The sequence below is a fragment of the Myotis nattereri genome (genome assembly GCF_964212035.1).
Source record: "Myotis nattereri genome assembly, chromosome: 10".
Classification (NCBI taxonomy): domain Eukaryota; kingdom Metazoa; phylum Chordata; class Mammalia; order Chiroptera; family Vespertilionidae; genus Myotis; species Myotis nattereri.
This window is the reverse complement of record NC_138085.1, coordinates 68,756,347-68,782,705: the sequence shown is the minus strand read 5'-3', so window position 1 is coordinate 68,782,705 and position 26,359 is coordinate 68,756,347. Positions and strand designations below refer to the sequence as shown.

Below are 26,359 nucleotides of genomic sequence, written 5' to 3'. Positions count from 1 at the left end.
ATGTGGACCCCGGAGCTGGCAGTTTTGAGGGGCTTCCCCACTGAGGCTGAGCGGCAGCAATGGAAGCAGGAAGGGGTCGCCGGCTCAGGTGAGCGAGGCGCACGTGTCAGGGGCTCGGGCCAGCGTCGGACTGTGAGGAGAAGGGGTGGCAGTGGCTGGGTTCTGATCCCTCCTTGTTTGATTTCATTTTCCTACCAAAACCTTGCTGATTTCTTAAGGCTCTGGGTTGTTGCATACTTGACATGGTGGGCGTGTCCTCAGCCTCCGTGCTTGTCTTCCCCCCAAACTTCTCACCGCCCAGGTTCAGAAATGATAACCTGGCAACATCAGCTACTTTTCTGACATTTATGTAGTCGTTTGCTCTTTTTTTTTTTGCTTGTTTGTTTGTTTTCTTTTTTTCCTAGATGTTTGATCTTTATAATAGACACGAAACGTAGATGCTACTTTAAATTGCGGATGAAGGCATTTAACTACTGATTGGTTAAGTAATGTATTCAAGGTTGCTCAGCTCGTAAGCGGAAAAGCTGTGAGCAATACACATTTAACCGAGAGTTAAAGAATTAAAAGGCACATATACTTGTGGGATATAGGCACATCTGATTGTGGTATTTAGGCTGGACCCCGAAGAGAAATAACATTTATGACAGTATTTAAGTGGTGTGCGTGTGTGTACACACAAAATAGGTGCCTCAGGATAGGTAGTTTGTGAAGTCTTGTCTGGAACAGTTTCATGGGAGGAAGTCAGACTTGAGCTGATTTTTGATTAAAGGATAAGACTGACAGGTGGAGAAGAGCTGAGCAGGAGAAATCACAAGCGTAAGAGTATGGAGGCAGGAATGTGCATGAGAAACTAGAGGAGCAATGAGTGAACCAGCTTTTTTTCAGGGAGTGTAGGGGAGAGGGGTGTAGGGGGAGCCAGGCTGTGAAATGTCTTAGAACTCTGACTGTGGAAACTTTTCCATTGTTAGTAGGAATTTTTTTGAATTCCCAGAAGGGTGAGAGTACTTATTCATGAGGAATATTATTCCTGGGTCTAACTTCTACTTTGCTACTCATCGTATAGATGAGCTGCTAATTCTAGGAGAAGTAATGTACAGCAAGCATTCTAAATATATACTGTTTTGCATACTAAAATGGTAGATTTACATGATAGTATTATCCTTTACAGTATGAAAAAAAAATTGTTCTTTTGGATGGTTGATCTAATTTTTTATATTACAGAGAGTGGATCATTCCTACAATTGCTGCTAGAAGGGAATTATGAGGCCATATTCTTAAATTCATTGACTCAAAATATTTTTAATTCAACAAAGATAACTGAAGAAAAGATTGACAGCTACCTAGAGAAGCAGATATTAACATTCCTCGATTTCTCACCAGATTTGGACAAAACCCAAAGGTAGAATTTTATTTGAAGTTTTCATAGAGAATGAGCATCTTAATACATTGAATAGAGCTTTGATAGTGTAAGGCACTGATTTTAGCAGTTATTGAAAAACCCAGCTTTACATTTATTCAGGGCTCATAATGTACCAAATAATTAGTGTAAGAGCTCCTGTCCAGGGGACCATTAGAATGAAAAAGTAAAGTGGTGTAGGATATAAGGGTTTTGTATATGAAATTGGCATGTAATTGGATGGTAACTGCTAATTCACTGAGCTTCCAAATGCTTAGGTCTGATAGTTTTTACCTATAAGCAAGACTTCAGACCTTATTTCCTTTTAACTTGAAAGCATATCCTGTTCATCTTGTTATTTCTAGATTGCTGAGTGATACTTAATAACTTTTTATTATGTTTTAGATTGTTAACTTTCCAGAGATCAGAAAACTTATTGCATTTATCATGGAACCCTTGTTTTACCTTCTTCCATTGAAGTTGATATAATTTTATAGGATTAAGTATAATAGTTACACAGCAGTGAAACCTAAATTTTACTGTTGTAAATTTGTTAATATACTTCTTTCTTTATTTTCTTGGCTTCCACATCAAGTTTTAATTTTCTTTAATATGCATACAGTTTTGTTTTGCCATTATTTCTAGGCAATGGCTTTGTTTTTTCTTCAACATACTACTGTACTAAATGTTGAAGTTGTGAAGCAGAATAAGACATAATTTGTATCCATAAGGGAGTTCACAAAAGAATGTTACTGCAGGCATTTTATTTTATTTTAAAGATTAATATCACTCCTTTTCATTTTTATGGTTTACTGGTAGTTTACATCCTGAAATGGCCATCCTGATTCTTATTTTGCTGTCTGAAGTATGTGCCAGTATCATAGAAACTGGCTTTGCGGTGCACATTAACACACACACGCATACGTTAATCACTGGGAGAGCAGAATTCCAGCTTGTCATGTAGAGCTAAGAAGAAAGATTTCAGTTGCCTCATTTTGAAGAATTTGAAATTAAACTGTATTTGTGGTTGGCCTTGGGGATTTAGATTTTTGGTTGTGACGGCTGTAGTAAGGCTTTAAGATCTTGCTACACACCTGTTTTCCCCAAGTTTCCTAACTTCTAACGAAGCAGGCTCTTTGGTCACATGTTTTCTCTAGTGCTGCTCTTTTTAAAAAAATACATATTTTTAGCCCTAACCAGTTTGGCTCAGTGGATAGAGTGTCGGCCTGCTGACTGAAAGGTCCCAGGTTCGATTCTGGTCAAGGGCATGTACCTTGATTGCGGACACATCCCCAGTAGGAGGTGTGCAGGAGGCAGCTGATTAATGTTTCTCTCTGATGTTTCTAACTCTCTATCCCTCTCCCTTCCTCTCTGTAAAAAGTCAATAAAATATATTTTTAAAAAAACTCTCTACCCTCTTCCTTCCTCTCTGTAAAAAATCAATTAAATATATTTTTTAAAAAATACATATTTTTATTGATTTCATCTTTTAATTATTCATCTTTAAATAATATTTTACATCATATTTTTACTTCTAAAAAATATACTTTTATTGCTTTTAGAGAGAACCAGAAAGGGAGAGATAGAAACATCAATAATGAGAGAATCATTGATTGGCATGCCTCCTGCATGCCCCCCACTGGGGATCGAGCTCACAACCCCGGGCATGTGCCCTGATTGGGAATCAAACCGTGACCTGGTTCATAGGTTGATGCTCAACCACTGAGCCATGCTGGCCGGGCCAGAAATTTATTTTTTTTAAAACTCTTGGATAATCTCATATATTGGTTGATATCTTATATTTTACGAAATAAAACTGAAATGAAATAGTATGTTGGTGGTTATACAGTGGTTCACATTTATTTCTCTATTCTTATATGCAGACAACAACTGATATTCCTAATTGGTGTGAGCAGTTTGCAACTCTTTGTTCAGAGTAACTGGACGGGGCCTGTGGTTGATTTCCATCCTCAGGACTTCTTGCCATCGGTTTTGTTCCAGCAATTCAGTGAGGTATGCTTCTTGGAAACATCATATGTAGTTATTATCATGTGATCTATTCTTCAGGGACTGATCTTTAGAAACTGGAGTTACCAATTAGTAAGAATGAAACATGATTTTATAGCTTGTACAAATCCTGCCAAGAATGCTTGTTCCTCAATCAGATTTTTGACATATTTCCAGAAGTGTCATTGCCAGTCTCAAACTCCTCTTCAGATGTCCCCATTTTCTGGAGCTCTGTGAGCTGCTCTTTTCTTAAAGCACAGGCAGCTGTACCAGTTGCTCATATATATAGATGCATATGTCACCACAGTTAAATAACGGTCTTTTCTGGCAAAGCAGCAGATCTGGAAATCTGTTGCAGGTAAGTTTTGCTGCAATGCTTAGGAATGGTTCCCAGGGGTGAGTTCCTTTATCTTACAAATACTATCTTAAGTGCCTGGCACAGAGTCCTCCCTGTTGATATTATTATTATTCGTACATGAAGACCATGTTGTTGACTTGCATCAGTAGATCATCAGTAGAGCTTGCAGTTTGAATTCCTCAGGCATTTTTGAGCACGTATGCCTAGGGCTTGGTGAATATGACATGCTCCCCAAAGAAGTGTGGTAACTTTGATTTATCCAGCCACCTCAGAGATCTTGAACATAGTGATTAATCACTCAGCCTTGGCACCCAAAGCTTATGCAGCAAAAGGGGCCTGTGTACTGTTACCCGGTGTCTCAGAATTAGAAATAGCAAATGAAAGGAATGGAGTTACTGAGATAAATGTTAGTAATTTGGTGGTGAGGTGGAAAGAGACGAGGTACAAAAGCAGCCGTAATCTGAAAGCCATTATAATTAGTTGTGTGTATATAGGTTTCAAATGTGCAATTCTATAATATATCATCTCTGTATTGCATTGTGTGTTTACCACCCAAAGTCGAGTCTCTTTCTGTCACCGTGTATCTGACCCCCTTTTTACCCTTTTCTACACTCTCCCACCTCCCATTCCCTCTGGTAACCACATACTGTTATTTGTGGCATGGGTTTTTGTGTGTTTGTCTTGTTTGTTCATTTGTTGCTTTTAATTTTATAGATCTTATTTTGCTAAGTGAAGTAGAAAAAGTCAAGAGCCATATGATTTCAATCATATGTGGGATATAAAGCTGATTCATCTTTCTTAGCTCTTGCAATGTACAAGTATTTGTGAATATACTTTGTGGTCATGGAGTCTAGTCACCAAAGCCAGATGAAATTCCCCTGCCTCTAATTTACGGCCTTGTGTCAGTGCGAAGGCTGGAAGTGATCCTGGTCCTGAACTTGAGGCCTTCCTAATGCCTTCCACGGCCCTGACCTTGCTGAGTGGCAGGAAGAGGTAGAGAGATCCCTGGGGAGGCAGCATGTGGTGGGAAAAACATTGGTTTGGGAGTTGGAAAACTTGGACTATATACTCTTTATTCAGACCCTAAGTTCTGTGTGATTTGGGGCTTCACTTAACTTTTTTGGATCTGTTGCCTCACTTCTAAAATTGAGGCAGTTGGAAATAACTTCGAAATAGTTACTTAATTATTGAATTTTAAAAAAAATTCCTTCTGTCCTTAGTGGAGTTAACAGTAAGCTTTATGTGTGGTTTGGTGGGAGTCATTCATGTTGTTTTTATTCCTCTATTATACTTCTCAGTATAATTATCATAAGAATTCTATGAGGTATAGTTTCTATTATTTCTTTTTATAATTGATGAAACTGAGGCTTCAGTTAAAAAATTTATCTGTCTACATACTGACAAAGGACACCATCCTGTGTCTCTGAGATTAGAGCCCATATTCCTAATAGTTAAGCATCCCTGCTGTCTGTTTTGTGGAAGCTGTCACAATTGTGCAGTTCACATTTTAAAAACATTTAGGAAATCAGTGCAGTCAAGGGGGGAGTTTTCACAGGCATCCCTTTTTTGCAGCTTTTTAAAATCAATGCTTTTTCTTTTTCTTTCCTTTTTTTTTTTTGCAGCTTTCTGTTCTCTGCTCCTTGGTTGTGTGCCTGCTCAGTACTTGCTATGTAAGACCTTGTTGGCTTTATCGAAATTATGGAGCAGTCGTGCTTTGTAGTGACATTTGCCAGCTAATGAAGCATATGCGAAATGTGTTTACAATACTTTAACTAGGGATGCTTTTTATTGAGATGACATTTTGTTGTAAGTAAATCTATAAAGTCGTGATGCCTCTTCAGTATTAGTATTGTCTTGAGCTCCCTGTTCCTCTGAAGCACAGCAGATGGCTGGCTCTCTGTCAGGGCCGGCTGGATCTGTCGATCCCTCAGGGCGTTTATGATGTTATGATTCTGCCCAGCACCAGTTACTGTGTAATAGATTAATGTGTTTGCTTCAGAACTGGAGTAACTGGAAAATATGTGTAATTACAAGACATAAAGATTAATGATATTTTGTTAAATTATATCTTCTTAGATTACAATTTTTTTATTTTTATTTTTTAGGTGAAAGGACTGGATGCAGTTGTTCTGAGTCTGCTCATTCTTGATGGTGAATCAATCTACAGCCTGACCTCAAAACCTATACTGCTGTTACTAGCACGCATTATCCTAGTGAATGTAAGACATAAACTGACAGCACTTCAGGTAAGGGAAGACAAGGAGCCAGGAGGTTCATACCCAGGTGTGACTTTTGTGCTGATTAGCATCAGACTTTAAGTGTGATGTTGACGATATCTTAACATATTTACTGTCTAAGTTGCCTTGTAGGTATTTAATTTTAAAACCTGATGAACATAAGCAAAAGCTTTCTCACCTCATGATTTTCATCTAGTATAAAATGAGATTATTTTGAATCTCTTTAATAGGATTGTAAGTATGTGTGTATTTAACATGTATGCATGTATATAAATGTTCATTCTCTGAATCTGAAATATAGGTTTAAAAACATCCTTCATGGTCTTTTATGAATTTCATGTAAGATAATGAGCAATAGGCAGAGTTTAGCACTGTTGATCTCAGAGGATCTCAGTTACTGTTTTCTGGCTCATATCCAGCCTTGTTTCATTATTTGGGTTGGGTTTAGTAGAGCATTTGTTGAGAATCTGACATGGTTTCCTTAAGTCATGTGTAAATTAGTGAGAAGAAGCACTAAGACTCAGAAGGCTAAACAGGCAGTAGTAGGAGGCGACAAAATCACAAGAAATACAAAGAAAGTCTTTGGAGGTTTAGAGGAGGTGTCACCTGTGCTTTGTGCAGGCTGTTTTAACTCCTGGAGTCTCTATAACTATTCAGCTTTGCATTGTGGTGTAAAAGCAGCTGGACACTGTGTGAACGAATGGGTATGACTGGGTTGTACCAATAAAGCTTTATTTATGTCCACTAAATTTTTAATTTTAGCCTCAGCAGTTGGCTCAGTTGATTGGAGTGTTGTTCTGTACACCAAAGATTGTAGGTTTGATTCCCAGTCAGGGCACGTACCTAGGTTGTGGTTTCCATCGCCAGTTGGGGTGTGTACAGGAGACAACTAAACAATGTTTCTCTCTCTTTCTCTCTCTCTTTTTTTCCCCTCTCTCTCTTTCTCTCTTTTTCTTTCTCTCTCCTACCGTCTCTAAAAAAAATCAATAAACATAAACTTGGGTGAGGATTAAAATAATTTTATATATTTTCCCATGTTACAATATGTTATCCTTCTTTTGTTTTTGGAATGATTTAAAAATGTAAAGCTGTTCTGACTCCTGGGCTGTGTAAATGCTGGTGGTGGGCTGCGTTCGGCCCGTGGGCTGCATCTTGCTTACTCCTGTCCTGATTGCTGCAGCTTGGGGACTCAGACCCTGTATTGCCAATAGGAAATCTAAGTTTTATGTGAAGTCTCTCAGTTTCTAAGTGGTGGCTGAAAAATTTTAAGAAACACAATGTTTCCATGGCAAAATGTAGGTTTGGTTTGTACTGTATGAGGGCTTGCTTTCATGAGCACTTAAGTTTTAGAGAAGAGGCAAGAAGGGAAGTGATAGCTCTATCTACAAGTCTCATGAGAGCCAAAGATTTATTTGCAATCAGTTGCTCTGGAAGGGTTTCTAATTGATGTGTTTCAACATGTCCTAGCAGATATAAAGTCTTATCATTGTTTTCTTAGCGACATTAGTTTGAATTAAAAAATGTTTCCCTAGTTGATCTGAGTTAAATGTTCCTATAGACCAGCGGTCGCCAACCTTTCGGCCCTCACGGACCACCAGTGATCCGTGGACCACTGGTTGGTGACCGCTGCTATAGACTAACTGGTATGTACTTGGCTTTGAAGAAAGTATCAACAAGGATGAGGCTACCAGATGGCAGAATTTTCTTTCTAGTGAGACTAATGATCATTAATGAGTGAATGAGACAATTTTAAGTTTTGTTGGTGGAAAACTTTCATCAGCAAGTTTGTTAATCACTTGAATAGAGATACATGTACTATCAGCAACTAGCAGAACAAGTTAACATGTGATCATACTTGTTAGGGTTGGAGAGACAAGTTACCTGAATTTCTTGGCATGTGCTTAACTTTGACTTCAGCTTTTAACCCTGTTTTCTTGTTGTACATTGCTATGCAAAACAAAGATCATTCTGTGCTGAAACCTGGCCTTTCAATTGAAACATTCGAATTTTTTTCTCTTTGGGTCTTGAATGCATTACTCTCTAAATGATGATGTTAAAAGTGACTTTAATAAATGAAGGTAAAATGATTACAAAGCACAACATACTTATCGAAGTTAATTTTAATCTTTTGAATTAATTTTGAATAAGTTGGCTCTTAGGAAATGTATCAAGTTGTGTATTGCAGTATTATTTTTGTGGAACTGTAAAAGATGATTTTCCTCTGCCCTCTAACTTGTGAAATATTACATAATACTAGTAATATGTAAATGTGGAGTGAAAAGAGTCCTGGCTTTGAAATCACACCAGTTTGTCTGGCTCAGCCACTTAACAACTGTGTAACCTTATGCTAGTTAATTTCTCTGAATTCCAGTTCCCTTGTTGATAAAATGGAGTAAGTCAGCAAGCATTTATTGGGTGTCTTTGAGTACAGGAATGCCCCTGCTTTCTAGGAGGTTATTGACTAGTGTGACTTCTCCATCAGAACATTCTGTAGTAAGCCCTGTAATCAGGAGGCAGGATCTAGAAACCATTTAAAGCAAGGCTTCAAATTCTCTTATTTATGAATGACTCAAATGTTCTATTAAGCAATTCTTGGCAAATAGGAAAAGGCACTTTCATTTTCTAGTAGAACATAAGCTATGCTTTATTTGTTTTGCAACCCCGCTTCTATATAAAGATTTTGGGTTAAGAATTAGTTTTATAGATCTGATTAAAAAAATATGTATATATTTTTTATTTATTTCAGAGAGGAAGAAAGAGCGAGAGAGAGATAGAAACATCAATGTCTCATTGAGATTCTAGCCTGCAACCAGGGCATGTGCCTGACTGGGAATCAAACCGTGAATTTTTGGTTGATAGGTCAATGCTCAACTACTGAGCCACACACCAGCTGGGCTAGATCTGATTTTTTAGAGTTCAGCATCTTACAGTGTATGTTTTCTTACAAAGGCAGTCTCTTTGGATCTATCTAAATTCCCATATGTAGAAAAGGAAAGACTCTGCTGCCAAACCTGACTCACTTATTGCTGACAGAGGATAAGGAACAGATAATTGATGTGTACACTGACTTCATTAGCTTTACTGATAGGAACAGAATGAGGCAACACCCAGTGAATTACATTAACAATGATGTGAAACTTCTTTCTATTAGATAATTCTATCTTTCCTTACATGGAAGGAGGAAACCACATTAATAATTATGTCATAGAGTCAAAATTCATTTGTCATTGTGTCATTGTTGCAGCTGTTGTGGTGTACAGCAGTTTAGGAGGGGAACCAGGCAGTTTTACCTCTTAATCAAATGCAGAGGTTAAGTTCAAGTAAAACTTGGTAATTAAGCATGACCTCCCATTAGTAGCTATTGCTTTTTTATAAAAAGTAAAATTAATTTCTCACAGCTTTACACAATATAATTCAAAATAAGTTTTAATTTAGATGATCTAGTGTAGGGGTGGGCAAACTTTTTGACTCGAGGGCCACAATGGGTTCTTAAACTGGACCAGAGGGCTGGAACAAAAGCATGGATGGAGTGTTTGTGTGAACTAATACAAATTCAAAGTAAACATCATTACATAAAAGGATACGGTCTTTTTTGTTTTTTAGTTTTATTCATTTCAAACGGGCCGGATCCGGCCCGCGGGCCGTAGTTTGCCCACGGCTAATCTAGTACATGATGTTTAATACTTTAATCTGTATATATATATATATATATACATATATATATATATATATATGCCTAAGTGACCATTATGACCAGTCGACCAACTGACCGGTCGACTGGTCACTATGACATGCACTGACCACCAGGGGGCAGACGCTCAATGCAGGAGCTGCCCCCTGGTGGTCAGTGTACTCCCACGGCTGGCCAACCTCCCGCAGTCCCTCCCCTGGGCTCACCGGCCCCAATTGGCCCTGATTGCTGGCCAGGCCGAGGGACCTGTCACCCATGCACGAATTTGTGCATCGGGCCTCTAGTGCGTCTATAAAAAATGGAACTTGTACACACATGCACATTCAGAGGAAGATGTAGAAGAATATGAGCCTTTCTCATGGATTTTTCTGAGAAAGAATGATGACATTGGGGCAGCAGAAGAGAGATATTCACTCTTCACTGTGTTAGCTTATGTATTGCCACTTGTTTGTTGTTTTTCTTTTTCTTTTTTTAAATAAAGTTGTATTGATAAGTAAGAACAAGCATCAGAGAAGAGAGAAAAAAACCGCTGTGTTCTTAGCCTGTGAATTAGTCAAGACAATGTATAAAATGCAGTCTTTACCCTCAAAAAATGTATGGATTAGGTAGAGTTGTACAATTGAAAAACAAGAGCTGTCCAATGTGGTCTAACTTCTAGGAGCAGTGTAGAAGCTCAGAAGTGAAAGCCCAGAGTGCGTCACACTAGTGGGACAGGGCGTCATGGGAGAGGTTTCACAGACGTGTGGAAGGGAATGTCCCGGTTTTGGACAATATCTGAATGAATCCAGTGTATTTCTTACTTGGTGGCAAAACACATTGCTTTGGGGAAGATACAGAGATGAGTAAGACATGATTTCTCATCTTGTTGGGTAAATGGTGGACAACACCGAAAGCTAGGGGTGACATACAGGATCACAGTGGAGTGTGCTTGAAAAGGGAGGTACAAGTATATGCTGGGAGTGTAAATGAAGGAAAATGACCACCTCATACCCCCCTGGAGGTCCTTTTTTTAAAAAATATATGTTTTATTGACTTTTTACAGAGAGGAAGGGAGAGGGATAGAGAGATAGAAACATCGATGAGAGAGAAACATCGATCAGCTGCCTCTCGCACACCTCCTACTGGGGATGTGCCTGCAACCAAGGTACATGCCCTTGACCGGAATTGAACCTGGAACCCTTGAGTCCGCAGGCTGATGCTCTATCCACTGAACCAAACTGGTTAGTGCTGGGGTCCAACCCCAGCAGGTCCAGGGGTCCCCAAAGGTGTGGACGGAGTCGGCGAAGAAGGAATGACACGGAGACAGCATTCAGTTGATCAGCATCCTAGCCAGGATCTCCAGCCAAGTTCTGGTCTCGATCTCCAGAGAGGTTCTGCTTAGGATCTCCAGCCAGGTTCTGTGTCCATGGTCTCTTGCTAGGTTCTCCAGCCAGGTTCTGTAGCCATGTGACCCCTGGACCCGCTGGGGTTGGACCCCGGCAGGTTAGGGCTCTTTTTTTTTTTTTTTAAATAATATATTTTTATTGATTTTAGAGAGAGAGCAAGGGAGAAGGAGAGAGAGATAGAAACATCGATTGGCTACCTCCTGCAAGCCCCCTAACTGGGGCCTGCAACCCGGGCATGTGCCCTGATTGGGAATCGAACCAATGACCTCTTGCTGCATGGGACCATGCTCAATCCACTGAGCCATACTGGCCAAGCTCCCCCTAGGACAGCGGTTCTCAACCTGTGGGTCGCGACACCTTTGTCGGTCGAACGACCCTTTCACAGGGGTCGCCTAAGACCATCCTGCATATCAGATATTTACATTACGATTCATAACAGTAGCAACATTACAGTTATGAAGTAGCAACGAAAATAATTTTATGGTTGGGTCACAACATGAGGAACTGTATTTAAAGGGCCGGAAGGTTGAGAACCACTGCCTTCGGAGGTTCTTGCAGGAGGCCTCCTGGAACTGTTGGTGCTGACAAAAAACAGTGTGGTTGCAGCAGACATTTCAGTGGGGGATATGGTGAGTTTGAAATGGTGTGGACTAAAAAGAACAGGCTTTGAGAGAACAGAGGAGAGGGATGTTCTTGTGGAAGATGTAGAAGCGGATTTGAGTATTATTACTGAAGACATAGCAGTGGATTGGGAAGCTTATTGAGTAAGGTCAATTTCACAAATGTAAAAAAAATTCATTTCAATTAATGTAAAAGATATTTTGCAAAGGGTCCCTTTATTTCAACATACATGGTGCTTTTTTTTTCTAGAGCTTGCCTTGGTGGACTTTGAGGTGTGTGAATGTTCACCAGCAGTTGCTTGAGGAACGCTCACCTCAGCTTTTTGCTCTTGCCGAAGGTTGTATTGATCAAGGTATGTAGCAGGTTTTTATTGGATGTGGGCATGTAACTCCATTTTTAATTTCTTGGCTGAGACATTCCTTTTTAGCTTATCCTTTGATAGGTAATCGTGACTTTATTTGAGGTTGTTTCTTTTTTTTCTGGAGGTGGAATATTAAATTACTAGGGTGTCAGATTATAGAACTTGTTTTATTTTTGCATTTTTTTTTTTAAAAAAAGGCAATTATCATTTATGTTACCTACTTAAAAGGAATGATTTGTTCTATGCAAGTCACCATGATTTTATCATGAATTGCTTAAAGGTATTTTAATATTTTCCTCTGTCCTTTAATTTAAGAGGTCTTTTTGCAAGAGTGAAAACAAGCGTAAGCTTCCTTTATTAAAAAAATCCTTAACTCAAACTGGAGTAAATTGTGCCAACTTGCGTGCAGAATAGGAAATTATGTATCCTATATCCTATTAAGTACATGAAGAAAAGCTTTCTTTTTTTAAAGCTTTTGGTGGAAAATACTTTTTATTGAGGGTGACAGTGGATAGAGAGACATTTTTACATTTTGTTTTATTGTTTTCTTCTTTTAAAATTGATTTTTTGAAATTATTTTTTATTTTTCAATTACAGTTGACATATAATATTAATTTCAGGTGTACAACCCAGTGATTAGACAAAGGTCGATCAGATACACTAGACAGGACATTAATTTGTGCAGTAATAAATATAGTAAGCTAGGTGATCAGTTGAAACGTAATTTCTCAAGTTTTTATTTTGTTCTAGGACAGAAATACATAAGTATATGCTAATATTAGATAAAGTGAACCATCTATATATGACTCAATAAGGAAGATATTTGAATCTATAATACTATAGATTTTAATAATCTATAATAACTGATTCATTTATGCTGTTTATATTAGGACTTGGTTTATATTTTTCCAGGACTTTAGGTAATATAAGGCTATGGAACGAGCAAGGGCATTTTAGAGTAAACTTTGTCTCTATTAAGAAGTATTTACCAGTATTCTGCCCCAGGCAGTTTGACTTAGTGGTTTGAGTGTTGGCCCTTGGATGGAAGGGTTGCAGGTTTGATTCCAGTCAAGGGCATGTACCTCAGTTGCAGGCTCAATCCCCGGCCTCTGGTCGGAGTGTGTGCAGGAGGCAACCAGTCGATGTGTCTCTCTCTGCCTCTCCCCCTCCTTTCTACTCTCTCTAAAAAAAATGGAAAAAGTATCCTTGGGTGAGGATTAAAATAAATAATAATAATAAAATAAATACACTTTATGTTAAAAAAAGTATTTGTTCTTAGCTTCAACTTTGTATATTTAAAATTTTTTTTATTCTGCCATTGGATTTACTTATTTATTGTTACATGCAATAAACATTAGTATTTCAACAAAAACAATTTTAAATATAATATTACATGCTATAAAAGTTAATAGTTCAAGAAAAAAGATTTTAAATATAATAATATTACCAAAACTGTATTAACATAGTATAGTATCACACAAGTTGTAGGAAATATTAAAAATCTGCAAATAACAGGATTTCTTCTATTATATTCTAAAATATTTTTTTCTCTGGCTCTATTTTGGTTCATCAGTTTATGTTGTTCATTACATTCCACAAGTGAGTGAGATCATGTGATATTTATCTTTCTCCAACTGGCTTATTTCACTTAGCATAATGCTCTCCAGGTCCATCCATGCTGTTGCAAATGGTAAGAGTTCCTTCTTTTTAACAGCAGTGTAGCATTCCATTGTATAGATGTACCACAGTTTGTTTTTTAAAAAATATATTTTATTGATTTTTTACAGAGAGGAAGGGAGAGGGATAGAGAGTTAGATGAGAGAGAAACATTCATCAGCTGCCTCCTGAACACCCCCTACTGGGGATGTGCCTGAAACCAAAGTATATGCCCTTGACCGAAATCAAACCTGGGACCCTTCAGTCCACAGGCCGATGCTCTATCCACTGAGCCAAACGCGTCAGGGCAGTACCACAGTTTTTTAATCCATTTATCTGCTGATGGGCACTGAGGTGTTTCCAATCATAGCTATTGTAAATTGTGCTGCTATGAACATAGAAGTGCATGTAATTCTTTCTGATTGGTGTTTCTGATTTCTTGGGATATGTACCTAGAAGTGGGATTACTGGGTCAAATGGGAGTTCCATTTTTAATTTTTTGAGGAAACTCCATACTGTTTTCCACCAGTCTGCATTCCCACCAGCAAGCGGGTTCCTTTTTCTCAGCATCCTCTCCAGGACTTGTTGTTTGTTGATTTGTTGATGACAGCTATTCTCTGCCACTGGATTTAAACCTGACATTTAGTAGCAGATTAGTTGATTTATTTATTTGAGAGAGAGGAACATATATTTGTTGTTCCACTTATGCATTCATTGGTTGATTCTTTTTTTTAATTTGATTTTTAGAGAGAGAGAAACATCGATTGGTTGCTTCCCATAGCACCCCAAACCAGGGATCGAACCTGCAACCTGTGTATGTGCCCTGATTGGGAATCAGATCAGCAACCATTCGGTGCACAGGATGATGCTCAATCAACTGAACTACATAGCCAGGGCTGGTAGCTAACATTTTTTCCTTTCTGTTAATCCTCAACCAAGGATATTTTTCCACCGAGGCTATTTTTCCATCAGTTTTTAGAAAGAGCAGAATGGAAGAAGGGGGAGAGAGAGAGAGAGAGGAAAGGAGGGAGGGAGGGAGAGAGAGGGAGAGAGGGAGAGAGAGAGAGAGAGAAACATTGGTTATCTTCTGAACATGTTGTATCCACTGAGCCAAGCCATCTAGGGGTCTATATGTACTTTTTAGGGGGAACTCTTTCTATTAGTCCTCCATCTCAATTGCAGATTTGACCTAATTTAATTTCTGTATAAGAAATTTTTAAAATGTAAAATATTATAGAAGTATGAGAAAATTGATCCTATCCAAATACCATGTGGAACTTTGAATCATTTCATAATGGTGTTGCCGAGGTATGGCATTCTCTTCAAAATGGAATATCAAGTGGGACTTGGAGAAAACTGAAACCTGATGCCTGTTTAGCAGATATGTCTTGTCCTCTTTCTGTTTTTAGTGAGATGAAAATGTGTGGAGTGTAGACTATGTCTCCCCCCATTCATGTCTTTACATATTTTTTAAGTAAGAGACACTCTGTAAACAAACTTTGTGCAAGCGAGAAATGAGAGTGTGTGTGTGTGTGTGGGGGGGGGGGTAAGCAGCTAGTTAATAAATTGGGTAAAGTTTTCAGGGATGAGCTGAATGTCATTGAAAGTCATGGGGGAAAAGTTGATTTTTTTCCCATAGGTTATTGAAAACATTTGGAGGAGGATGGCATCAGGATTCAGCTCCTATTTAATTTTAAAAAAGGTAGTTACAGCCTACTGCATAGGATATTATACAGTTTCCTATGTTTTATTATACTTTCATGGAAAATTTGTAAATGAACAAAAACTAAGGTATCACTGGCAGTTTTTTGTTTTTTTTTAAAGGAAATGAAGTTATTCTATATTACATAAATCTACATTAATGGCTGTCTCTTTACCATATCTCTGGCTAATGTTCATAATGATAACTCTTTATTAAGAAAAGAAGAACATATCTTCTTTATGTGCTATTTTTAAAGGCAGGAACCACAATGGTGTATTTTAGAGGGAATTCTAAGAGGTAAAGTTAAGTTTCTGAACAGAAAGGCTTAATAACTAAGATATTGGAAAATATGACTGTAACTGACTCATTCCCCAAGTGGTCTCAGTTCCTTTCTGCAGTGTATTGTAGCATATCATTTGCTTTGCCTTACAACTCAGAATTTTTTATGTTGCTATTCTAGGCTAATCAACGACATTTTTCATGTTATCTAGTCATAAATTGGGCTGTAGATAGTCTTAAACTACAACGTTTCATAAACAATTTTATTTAAAAAATGTTTTGTTCTAGGATTTGACTCAAGTGTTAACCAAGCAGTCAGTTATAACTGAAATACTGTTCAGTGTCCAGGGAAGAATATTATATTTGAAATGTTGCTCTTGAGGGATCATCAGAAAGTTGGAAGGATTTTTTTGCAGTCTATGAAACAGAGCAAGTATATTATCAGCAACTGTGATCTTTATCTTTTGGTCCAAGAATGTTGCATCAGTACGATGTAGTGGAATAGAGTGCATCAGAGTGTCAGCTGGACTGATCCCGTCTATGAAGGAGTAAGTTGGAATCTTGAGGAGTTTGTCTCTCAGCACCATGTTAAGCACTCTTGGATGTCACACTTATGAAACCATGGTTCTCTAAACACTGCTTAGGGATGCACAACCATTTATTGTAGGCTTTGATACTGAAAATGCATGAGCCATAATATTGCAGTTTAGCTGTTTGAAGATGAGCTCATGAAGAAGTCACTGTCTAAGAGAAAACAGGTTAAAATGCTTTGTTCAAGGGTTCTGTTGTGACATCTACAGGCAGTTGTGTGACTCTAGGGTCAGATTGTTCCCACATTCAAAGAGTTCAAGAGATTAGTTTCTTGGTGACTGATGTATGCGTTTATTTGTAAAATAATTTGATACTTTAGAATGAATGTTATTAATCATGCTAAATATGATTATCCTATATAATAAAAGGCTAATATTCAAATTGACTGGACAGTAGACTGACTGGTCACTATGACATGCACTGACCACCAGGGGGCAGATGCTCAATGCAGGAGCTCGCCCCTGGTGTTCAGTGCGCTCCCACAGGGGGAGCACCACTCTGCCAGAAGCCAGGCTCATGGCTAGCTAGCGTAGCAGCAGTGGCAGGTGGCGGGAGCCTCTCCAGCCTCTGCGACAGCGCTAAGGATGTCCGACTACCATCAGTTGGACAACCCTCGAGGACTCCCAGACTGCGAGAGGGCGCAGGCCCTGCTGAGAGACCCGCTCTCTCCCCTCACCCCCCCTCCAGTGCACAAATTTCATGCACCAGGCCTCTAGTCTAATTATAATTATCCATAGGGATTTCATTTTAACACAGCATTCACATTCTCTCATGAGAACAGATTTTGATTTTAGCATATGTTTTAAATGTACTGGTTGAGGGTTTGATTTAGAAGGTCATGAATATTCATTTTCATGTACTTACTGACTTGTTAAAACAATAAATGTACTTCTGTTGCATCAACATATTCTTCTTTTTATTTAAACCTTGAGTCATCCAAAGCTCAAAACTTTGTGTTCATAGTTGATTCATTGTTTTCCTTCATTCTGTATACCTAGCCAGTTCTTAAATCTTATCGGTTCTTCCCTAAGAATCCCCATATCCATCCTTCTTTTCTCTTTCTACAGCTCTTATCCTAGTCCACTTCTGAAATCTTTCATTTGGAAAGGGCCTTTAGAGCAGCGGTTGCCAACCTTTAAGACCTCATAGACCACCATTGTCTGTGACCACTGGTTGGCGACCGCTGCTTTAGAGATTATTTTGTCCAGTTAACTAACTCATTTACAAAGAATTGAGACTCAGAGAGACTGTCCAAGAACCAGAACTATGATCTGGAGTTTCTGATTCTAATTACAGTTCTCCAGAATGGTCAGTAGGGCAGAATTCTAGTGTCTAATAGTGATAGTGCAGTTAACATTTCTGTAGTGCTTACTCTATACCAAGCACTGTTCTAATCTTTAAATATATTAACTAATTTATCCTCAATAACTCTTACGAGATGATGCTAAAGAGTTGACATAGGGTAGTATGGGTGTGGTGGGTATAGTGTGCTTTTTTAAACAGAGTTTTAAAAGTATAATTAACCTATAATAAGTCTCATTTAAAGTATACAATTGATGACATTTTACATATGCATTCCCATGAAATTGTCACAGTCGAGAAAATTAACAGAACATAGTGTTTTAACATCTGGCTTTTAGTTGCTAATCTGTCATTGACTCCCTGTGTGACCTCAGGTAACTTATCTAACTTCCAAACCAAGGTTCTCTTCCATGTAAAAATGATCTTTGAATCTTTTCCAGATGGAAATAATTTGATTCTTTGTAGGCCATCATTCCACCCATTCCTAATGCTGTAATCTGTTGGAAAATTGTACTGAAAAAAGTCATCTCCTCTTTCCAAGATGACTCTTGAGAGGGAGTCCACTCCATTTTTAGGATCAATAATTGCTACAAAGTGCTTCCTTTTATTAATTTAAAATATCTGCTATTTTGCCACAATTGCTAGCTAGAACTCCGGTCCAATAGAGTGGCTACTAGCCACACGTGACTATTTAAAATAAAATGAAATGAAATAAATGAATTAAAGACTTGAGTTCCTCAGTTTCACTAGCCACATTTCAAGTGCTCAGAGACCAGGTGGCACTAATGGCTATCATTTTGGAGAGGGTAGCTATAAAATACTTACGTCATCACCAGTGACTTAGCACTGCTGTGGAGCAGCGGAGATGGTGGGATAGGTCTGGTCCTGCATGGCCAGCCCTCCAGTTACTTAAGGCCACTATCGTTATTACTTCATGTCCGAAAGATTGCACCTCCCCTGTAGGCTCTTTTTCACCCTTTGTTCCTTGTCCATATACATCAGTACTGGATTGGTTTTCCTAGGTAGCAATTTCAGCATGCCATTTTTTTAATAGGAAAAATCTTCAATTATTCCCAGTTTTATTTGTGCCTTTCTGTTGCCTGCCATATTTTATTTAGTAAAAATACATATGTATTTTTTTAATGCTTGCTGTGTTCCAGTCACCGTGCTAGGTGCTGGGGATGTCAGTGAACTCACTGGGATAGGTGCTAGAATATAGGAAGAAAAAGGCATAAAGAGGAAGGAACGAAGGAAAGGATGTGATTAGTTTAAACTTGAGATATCAGCGAAGGCGTCACAAAGTGTTCGATGTTTGAACTGACTTTTTAAGAACCAGTGAGGATTTGTTAGGTGGAGAAGTTGGACTGGGGTACAGTATGTACAGAGAGAGGCAGGGAGACTTGGAGTGTCTGTGTTTGGGACTGGCAGGAGCAGATGTGAGGGGTTGTGTGTCAGGTTGAACTAGACCTTGGATCACTAGGACATTGGATTTCCATCTTGGTGGTGATAGCCATCAAAGGATTGCTAAATATCTGCTCATTCCAAGCCTTTCCTCCTCCTCTCATCTCTCAAGGTCTCTCTGTCTCTCAAGCCTTCCCTCCCTCCCTCCCCCCCTCTCTCCTTCCCTCACTCTCTCCCCTAAGCTTCAAGGATCCTTTTTTTTTGCCTGAGTAACTCATTCCCTGAGCCCGTTCCTTCTACAGCTCACTTCTTCTACCTCTGTGTCATTGTAAGTAAACTTTCTCTTATAGTTTGAACAAAAAATTAACTTTGCAAGATGTTTCTGTGTTTGACTGATACTTGTATCCTTCTCTTCTTAAACTGAAAGTCTTGTTCCTAACAATGATAACATAATTACTTGCTTTATTCTACATATTAAATGTTTTAATGGGGGAAAGAATAGTCTTTTCCACAAATGGTGTTGGGGCTCCTGGGTAATTACATGCACAAGAATAAAATTGAACCCTTACCTTACATCATATACAAAAAGTTAAATCAAAATGGGTCAGATACCTGAATATAAGAGCTGAAACTATAAAACTTTCAGGAGAAAATACAGGGGTAAATCTTCATGACGTCAGATTTGGCAATGGATTCTTAGATACCACATCAAAAGCTTGAGTAATGCCCTGGCTGGTTTGGCTCAGTGGATAGAGTGTTGACCTGCAGACTGAAGGGTCCTGGGTCAGGGCACATGCCCGGGTTGTGGGCTCCATCCCCAGTAGGGGGCGTGCAGGAGGCAGCCAATCAGTTATTCTTTCTCATCAGTGATGTTTCTATATATCTCTCTCTCCCTCTCTGAAATCAATAAAAATATATTTTTTAAAAAGCTTGAGTAACAAAAGAAAAAAATAATTTAGACTTTTTTTTTAACTTTAAAGGGTGATGACTATAGACTTCTTTAAAATTAAAAAAAGCTTTTCTTTTGAATGATAACGATCAAGAAAGTGAAAAGACAACTCACAGGATAGGAGGAAATATTTGCAAATGATATATCTGATAAGGGACTTATCTATAATACAGGGTGGGGAAGAGGTAATTTTACAGTTGTTTCTTCTGTTTCTTCTAGTTTAGGAACAGTCTGCTCTTTTTCAGTAGGATCATCTCCACGTGGCAGGGAGAGCTCATGTACAGGTTAATCCACCCATAAGCTCTGTAAATTCTGCACCACATCTTGGGAGCTTTGTTCACTTGGATGTGCTCAATTACCAGAGAAGCTACATCCAAACCCTTAATTCAACATTACTCTTTGCATTTTCAAGCATGTGCAGCAAAAATTCAGCACTCTTTTTGGGTCACCATCCTATGTCCAGCCCCACTGTTTGGCCTGGGCACCCACCAGCTCCACCAGTGTAAGGACAGAATGGCACACATTGCTTCTGTAAAGGGACATCCTTCAGCTATTTGGTGGCTTTTTGGATATTTGGATATACATACCCTGAAGGAAGGCATTGGGCAGTTTCTTGAGTGTTCTTAAAGTGAACACGAACATTTGAACCTCTTGATTTGCATGATTTTGTGGGGTTTTCTGGGTCAAATGAGTACTGGACCATTTCAGAGGTCACGTCAGGCTGCTTTTGGGAAGAGCTCTCCCTTTCTTCTAAGGGAGAAATTCTACATTCTTTGTGAGGAAATTGTAAGCTGATCTCTTCATCAGACTTTTTGTATTGTTTAGCTCTTCATAGATTCATTTGTACTTTGTATCAACACCTTGTGTTGTCATATTTTTTTAATAGCAAGATGCAGACAAGCACTCTAAAACAAGAAGGAACAGGGTTATGAATCATATGGTGCAGGCAAGCACTCTAAAACAAGAAAGAGCAGGCTATGAATCGTATCTTCTAGGATTGTTTGGAGTAAAGGAGGTAACGTATATAGTGTCTTTAGCTTTCTGCTTGGAACATACAAGTACTCAGCAAATGTTAGCTGTGAACTATTATATGAATTCCTTATCTTCCGGATTTAAAATTCTTTAAGAGCAGGGCTAATGTAATATATACTTCACATATTATGGACTCAACATTTTACTCATTAACATAATTTTATTCTCATCATAGTTTTCATGTTTATCTTCTGTCTTGTAGTGATGAAGCTAGAACATCTGTTTGTAGATGATTCAGGTCGATATTTGGCTATTCAGTTCCATCTGGAATGTGCATATATATTTTTATATTATTATGAATATAAAAAAGCAAAAGATCAGTTCAGCATTGCTAAAGACATCAGCAAATTACAAATTGATTTGACAGGTAAGACTTTTATTTTTTGTGGCTAATTGATTAATTTTTTTGATAAAACTAATATATACATTGGCAATTTGGCTATATTGTTTGGTTGTATTTGATTTTCTATGTCCTATTCTTTACTTTACAAAAATGGATTTTAAAGATTTTATTTTAAAAATTCATAGTTTTACAACAGACTTGAAATTATGTATATTTTTTATTCCTGAAGATGCCCATTTATTTCGTAATCTAGTTAGACACATGCTAGTAGTATAGAAGCCAGGCAGGACACAAAGGAACTTTCAACTCCTCCCTCCTGATTCCCAAGTTTGGTTTGGCCTTCCTACATTGCCCTTCCTTGTAAATGCCCATCTATGGTTTCTATCCTGCTTTTTTTGTATTCCTTAAGACCAAATTTTTGACTGTTGATTAGGTGTTTATTCAGTGCCTTACAACACTATCTGGCATAGAGTAGGCGCTCAATAAACATTTGCTGAGTGAATAAGTAAATTACAGAATTTCTCCTAAAACCTCTGTGTTTCTTCTGAATACCAAATAAGAAACATTGGTTTCTTTTTATGTATCGCTCTGTCCCTAGTGTCTCACAATGTAATTGGCATTCAGTATTGAATACATTAATGACAGTCAGACATCATCACTCGACACACTATTTATACCTGTTGAACTTGGGCTCAGCATACCTGACAGTGACTCCCTATCTGTGAGTATTGAAATGATTGAACTTGTTATGTCCTCCATAGGCTGGGTCTAGATTATCTCTAAGGTCCATTCTTAGCCTCCAAACTCTGTATTTCTTATTGAGCTACATAACAAAATCCTTCATGTATATTATGAGTTAAATATGACTTTGTGGCCTGTCTAGGATCCTAGCCATCTTTTATCACTGTTTGTGTAGAGAAAATTATTAAATATCCAGTTTACAATTTTTGGAACAATGGCCGTGTGCAAGTTGAAGTCTTGTCTGTGTTTGAAAATATAGTTATATGTAATATAACTTGTGAGGTTAGTTTCAGAGATTATGATTTTGAATATTGTGAATTTAGGAGACTTTTTTTGGACCACTTGAAAAATAGCTTAGTGCCTTATATGGTCACCTTTAACTGTTGATGTGTTTACTGCCTAGTGTTCACAATTTTTTCCAAGTTAAGAGTGATGAACTTAAAAATACAAATGTGGTACTCACAAATATAAAAGGAGATTCAGATTATTTTTCTATTAGCTATAACCTTACTATAAATATTGTAAGCTGTGTTGGACCATCTCAGTAGCAGTTTTTATTTATTTATTTTATTTATTTTTTTTAAATATATTTTTATTGATTTTTTTTACAGAGAGGAAGGGAGAGAGATGGAGAGTTAGAAACATCGATGAGAGAGAAACATCGATCAGCTGCCTCCTGCACATCTCCTACTGGGGATGTGCCCACAACCCAGGTACATGCCCTTGACCGGAATTGAACCTGGGACCTTTCAGTCTGCAGGCCGACGCTCTATCCACTGAGCCAAACCGGTTTCGGCATCAGTAGCAGTTTTTAGTGTAACATGTTTAAAAGGTATAACTTAGAGCCAGACTCAGAGCAGAATAAAGTCCAGACTTCTTAGACTGGCCTTGGTTATCAAGGATCTTTGTAATCTGACTCTTACCAGGAAATGGATGTGAGAACTTTTGCTTCTCTTAAAGCTATTCTGCAGCAAGTTAGTTCAGTTACAAAATGAAAAAAGGTTTGATGTCTCCTGAAGCCAGATAGAGAGACTGGGATTTAGAATCTGAAAACCTGGCTTTAAGCTCTGGCTCTGATACTGAGCAAGTGACTGTATCTCAGAACCTCCATGTTTTCATCTGTCATATGGAGATAACATTTCTTCTCCCTACGGCACTTAATGAGTTACTCTTTTGAGGATGTTGATAGTGTGATGTGTAATCTATTGGCAGAAATCCTGGGTTTGAATTCTGGCCCCATTGCTTATTGGCTTTATAACTTTACTAGAGGCCCGATGCACGAAATTCGTGCACCGAGCTCGGCCCTTGCAGCCCCAGCTTCGTCCGGAAGGTCATCTGGATGGTTGTTCTGCTGTCCGGTCTAATTAGTATATTAGCTCTTTATTATATAGGATAAGTCATTTAAAATCATCACTGAAACTTAGGTTTCTCCTTGTGAAATGGAGAAACACTTTATAAACTCTAAAGCACTCTGAAAATTGCTCTTTATGATTGAACAGTAGGTCTGATCGACAAATCAATGAATATAATTTTATATTTTTTTCAGGTGCTTTGGGCAAAAGGACTCGGTTCCAGGAAAATTATGTGGCGCAGCTTATTCTAGATGTAAGAAGGGAAGGGGATGCATTTTCAAATGGAGAATTCAGTCCAGCTCCGACTCCTCAGGAACATTTAACTAAGGTGAGGAGGATCCTGAGTTATTTAATATATTTAAAAAGTATATATACACATATGCATGTATATATGTATTTTGTTGATTTTTAGAGAGAGAGAAGGATGGAGAGATAGAAACATCGATGAGAGAGAATCATTGATTGGCTGCCTCCTGCAAGCCCCCCACTGGGAATGGAGTGTGCAACCGGGGCATGTGCCCTGATCGGGATTTAAACCATGACTTCCTGGTTCATAGGTCGATGTTCAACCATAGAGCCACGCCGGTTGGGCTAAACTTTTCTTATTGAATTTATCGTGGTGACACTGGTTAATAAAATTATATAGGTTTCAGGTATACAATGCTACCGTACATCATCTGTATATTGTATTGTGTTTACCAACACAGTAAGTCAGGTCTCCTTCCATCACCATTTATCCCTCTTGTACCCTCCTCCACTTCCCACACCTCCCTTTCCCTCTGAACCATCATACTTTTGTCTGTGTCCATAAGTCTTTCTTTTTTTCTTTGCTTAATCTCTTAAGTGTGGCATTTAGAAAACTTAAAACTTACATATGTAGCTCCCTTTTAAAAATTATGAAAGGCCTGTGTTGAAAAGGGATGGCCACCAGGGTGTGCTGTGCACCTGCCAGCCGGCCCTTTGAAGGTGAAGAGGCATTGTTTCCGTGGAAACTAAGCAGCAGCCCAATTTCTGTGTTTCTCTCATCAATGGTTCTTGAAGGTTGCAGTGCTGTTTCTTAAAATCTTGTAGATAGAGCTGGGCCTATAGTTAGGATGAACCTGAGAATAAACAAGGAAAGCTGTTCTTTTGGGCTGTGATGTGGGCAGAGGACTGTTTACCAATTAAGAGATTACCAGTTAAGAGGTTGACCTAGCTAGTCACAGATAGTTTTCAGCTTTCTATGGGGTTCTGCTCAGCTCCACTGAACTCCTAAACTCTTCCTAGTTTTAGCTACTTTTCTTGAATTACTAGGGGCTCAGTGCATGAATTCGTGCACCTTGAACTGTGGGCCGAGAGGCTGCGGTAGGCACAAGGGTGGGTCTCGGCCCATCCTCCGTGCCCCTACCCGGCCCCTTCCACCATGGCCCCCAGTCCCCTGTTTGCCGGCAGTCCCGTTCCCACCACCGCTGCTCCCACACGCTGCCAGCACTGGCCCTGCTCCCACCCGCTGATGACGCTGAGTGATTGGGGCTGGCACCAGCAGCAGGTGTGAGTGGGGCTGGCACTGTTAGCAGGTGCAGGTGGCAGCTGCTGCCCCAGTGGCCCCCTCAGGAGCAGGAGGAGAAGCCCTCAGGGGCAATCAGGGCCGGCAGCTGCTGCTCACACCTGCTGATGGAGTTGAGTGATTGGGACTGGCGCCGGGCACTGGCAGCAGGTGCGAGCGGCAGCTCCGGTGCTGGCTACGGGTGTGAGCGGGGCCGGTGCTGGCAGTGGGTGCGAGCAGCAGCTCCAGCGCCAGCAGCGGGTGCGAGTGCCAGGCAGGACCGTGGCACGGGAGCAAAGAATTTTCAGTAACCACCAGAGGCTCGCCCCGATGACAGTGACCGGCACCCCACCTTGGTCTGGCGCCCCCACTCACCTGCTCCACCATCCCGCCGTGGCCAACGCCCGCCATGTTCCGCACACACTCCCTGGTGGTCAGCGCACGTCATAACAACTGGTTGTTCGGTTGTTCTGGTTCCGCCGTTTGGTCTATTTGCATATTAGCCTTTTATTATATAGGATTAGAAAAACAATTTAAATGAAATTTGTTGAGGAAATATTTACATAAAATAATATATACCTATTTTAAATGTTCAGTTTTGGTGAGTTCTGATAAATAGAGACACATGTAACCACCACCGTAATAAAAATATAGAACCATCTCCATCATGCCAGAAAGTCCACACATATTCCTGCAATCACTTTCCCTTCCACTGATCTGTTTTCTGTCATAGACTGGAGCTGTTTTTCTAGAATTCCAAATAAATAGAATCAGACACTATGGCTCTTGTGTCTGGTTTCTTTCACTTAGTATAATGTTTGAGAGTCACTGATATTTTGATAGCAGTGGTTAGCTCCTGTTTATTGCTCAGTTGATACCACAATGTGCTTATCCATTCCCCTGTTGGTGGACCATTGAGCTGTTTCTAGTTTTTGGCTATAAGGAATAAAACTGCTTGGAAGATTTGTGTGTAAGTCTTTGTGTGAACATATCTTTTTAATTCTCATGGGTAAATATCTAGGAATGGAATGACTAGGTTATGTGGTCAGTATATTTTTAACTTGGTGAAAAACTGCCAAATTGTTTTCCAAAATGCTATCATTTTATATTCCCACCCTCAAAATTTCAAGGCACCAGTTGCTCTACATCCTTACCAATGCTTGGTAATTTTTGCCATTCTTCTGAGTGTGTGTATCACATTGTGATTTTACTATTTTTTGATAATTAATTAAAAACAATTATATCGAAATATTACTGATATAATAAAAATTAACCCATTTTAATTGTATAGTTTGATGGGATTTGACAAAATATATCTTCTGTATATATAAAAGGCTAAGCCACTGGGCAGTAGGTATGACACGCAGTGACCACCAGGGAGGCAGACTTTCAATGTAGGAGCTGCTGAGCTGCAGTGACTTGGCAGTGGT

The 26,359-nt window shown here is 39.0% G+C and overlaps 1 protein-coding gene and 1 pseudogene across 2 annotated transcripts in view; one reads left to right on the top strand and one right to left on the bottom strand.

The window, feature by feature from the left end:
- Window positions 1-26,359, top strand: part of TTC27 (tetratricopeptide repeat domain 27) — a gene marked incomplete at its 5' end in the record, with an annotated part of 99,472 nt that continues 73,113 nt past the window's right edge. Inside the window, 7 exons of the mRNA XM_081100790.1 lie at window positions 1-88; window positions 1,222-1,399; window positions 3,280-3,409; window positions 5,867-6,007; window positions 11,945-12,047; window positions 21,171-21,335; window positions 23,599-23,732. Coding sequence (XP_080956916.1) covers window positions 1-88; window positions 1,222-1,399; window positions 3,280-3,409; window positions 5,867-6,007; window positions 11,945-12,047; window positions 21,171-21,335; window positions 23,599-23,732 — 939 coding nt within the window. The remainder of the gene's footprint in view (window positions 89-1,221; window positions 1,400-3,279; window positions 3,410-5,866; window positions 6,008-11,944; window positions 12,048-21,170; window positions 21,336-23,598; window positions 23,733-26,359) is intronic.
- LOC308526361 (large ribosomal subunit protein uL22-like) lies at window positions 20,099-20,639 on the bottom strand (annotated as a pseudogene). Its single transcript has one exon. The product of its transcript is annotated as a large ribosomal subunit protein uL22-like (transcript).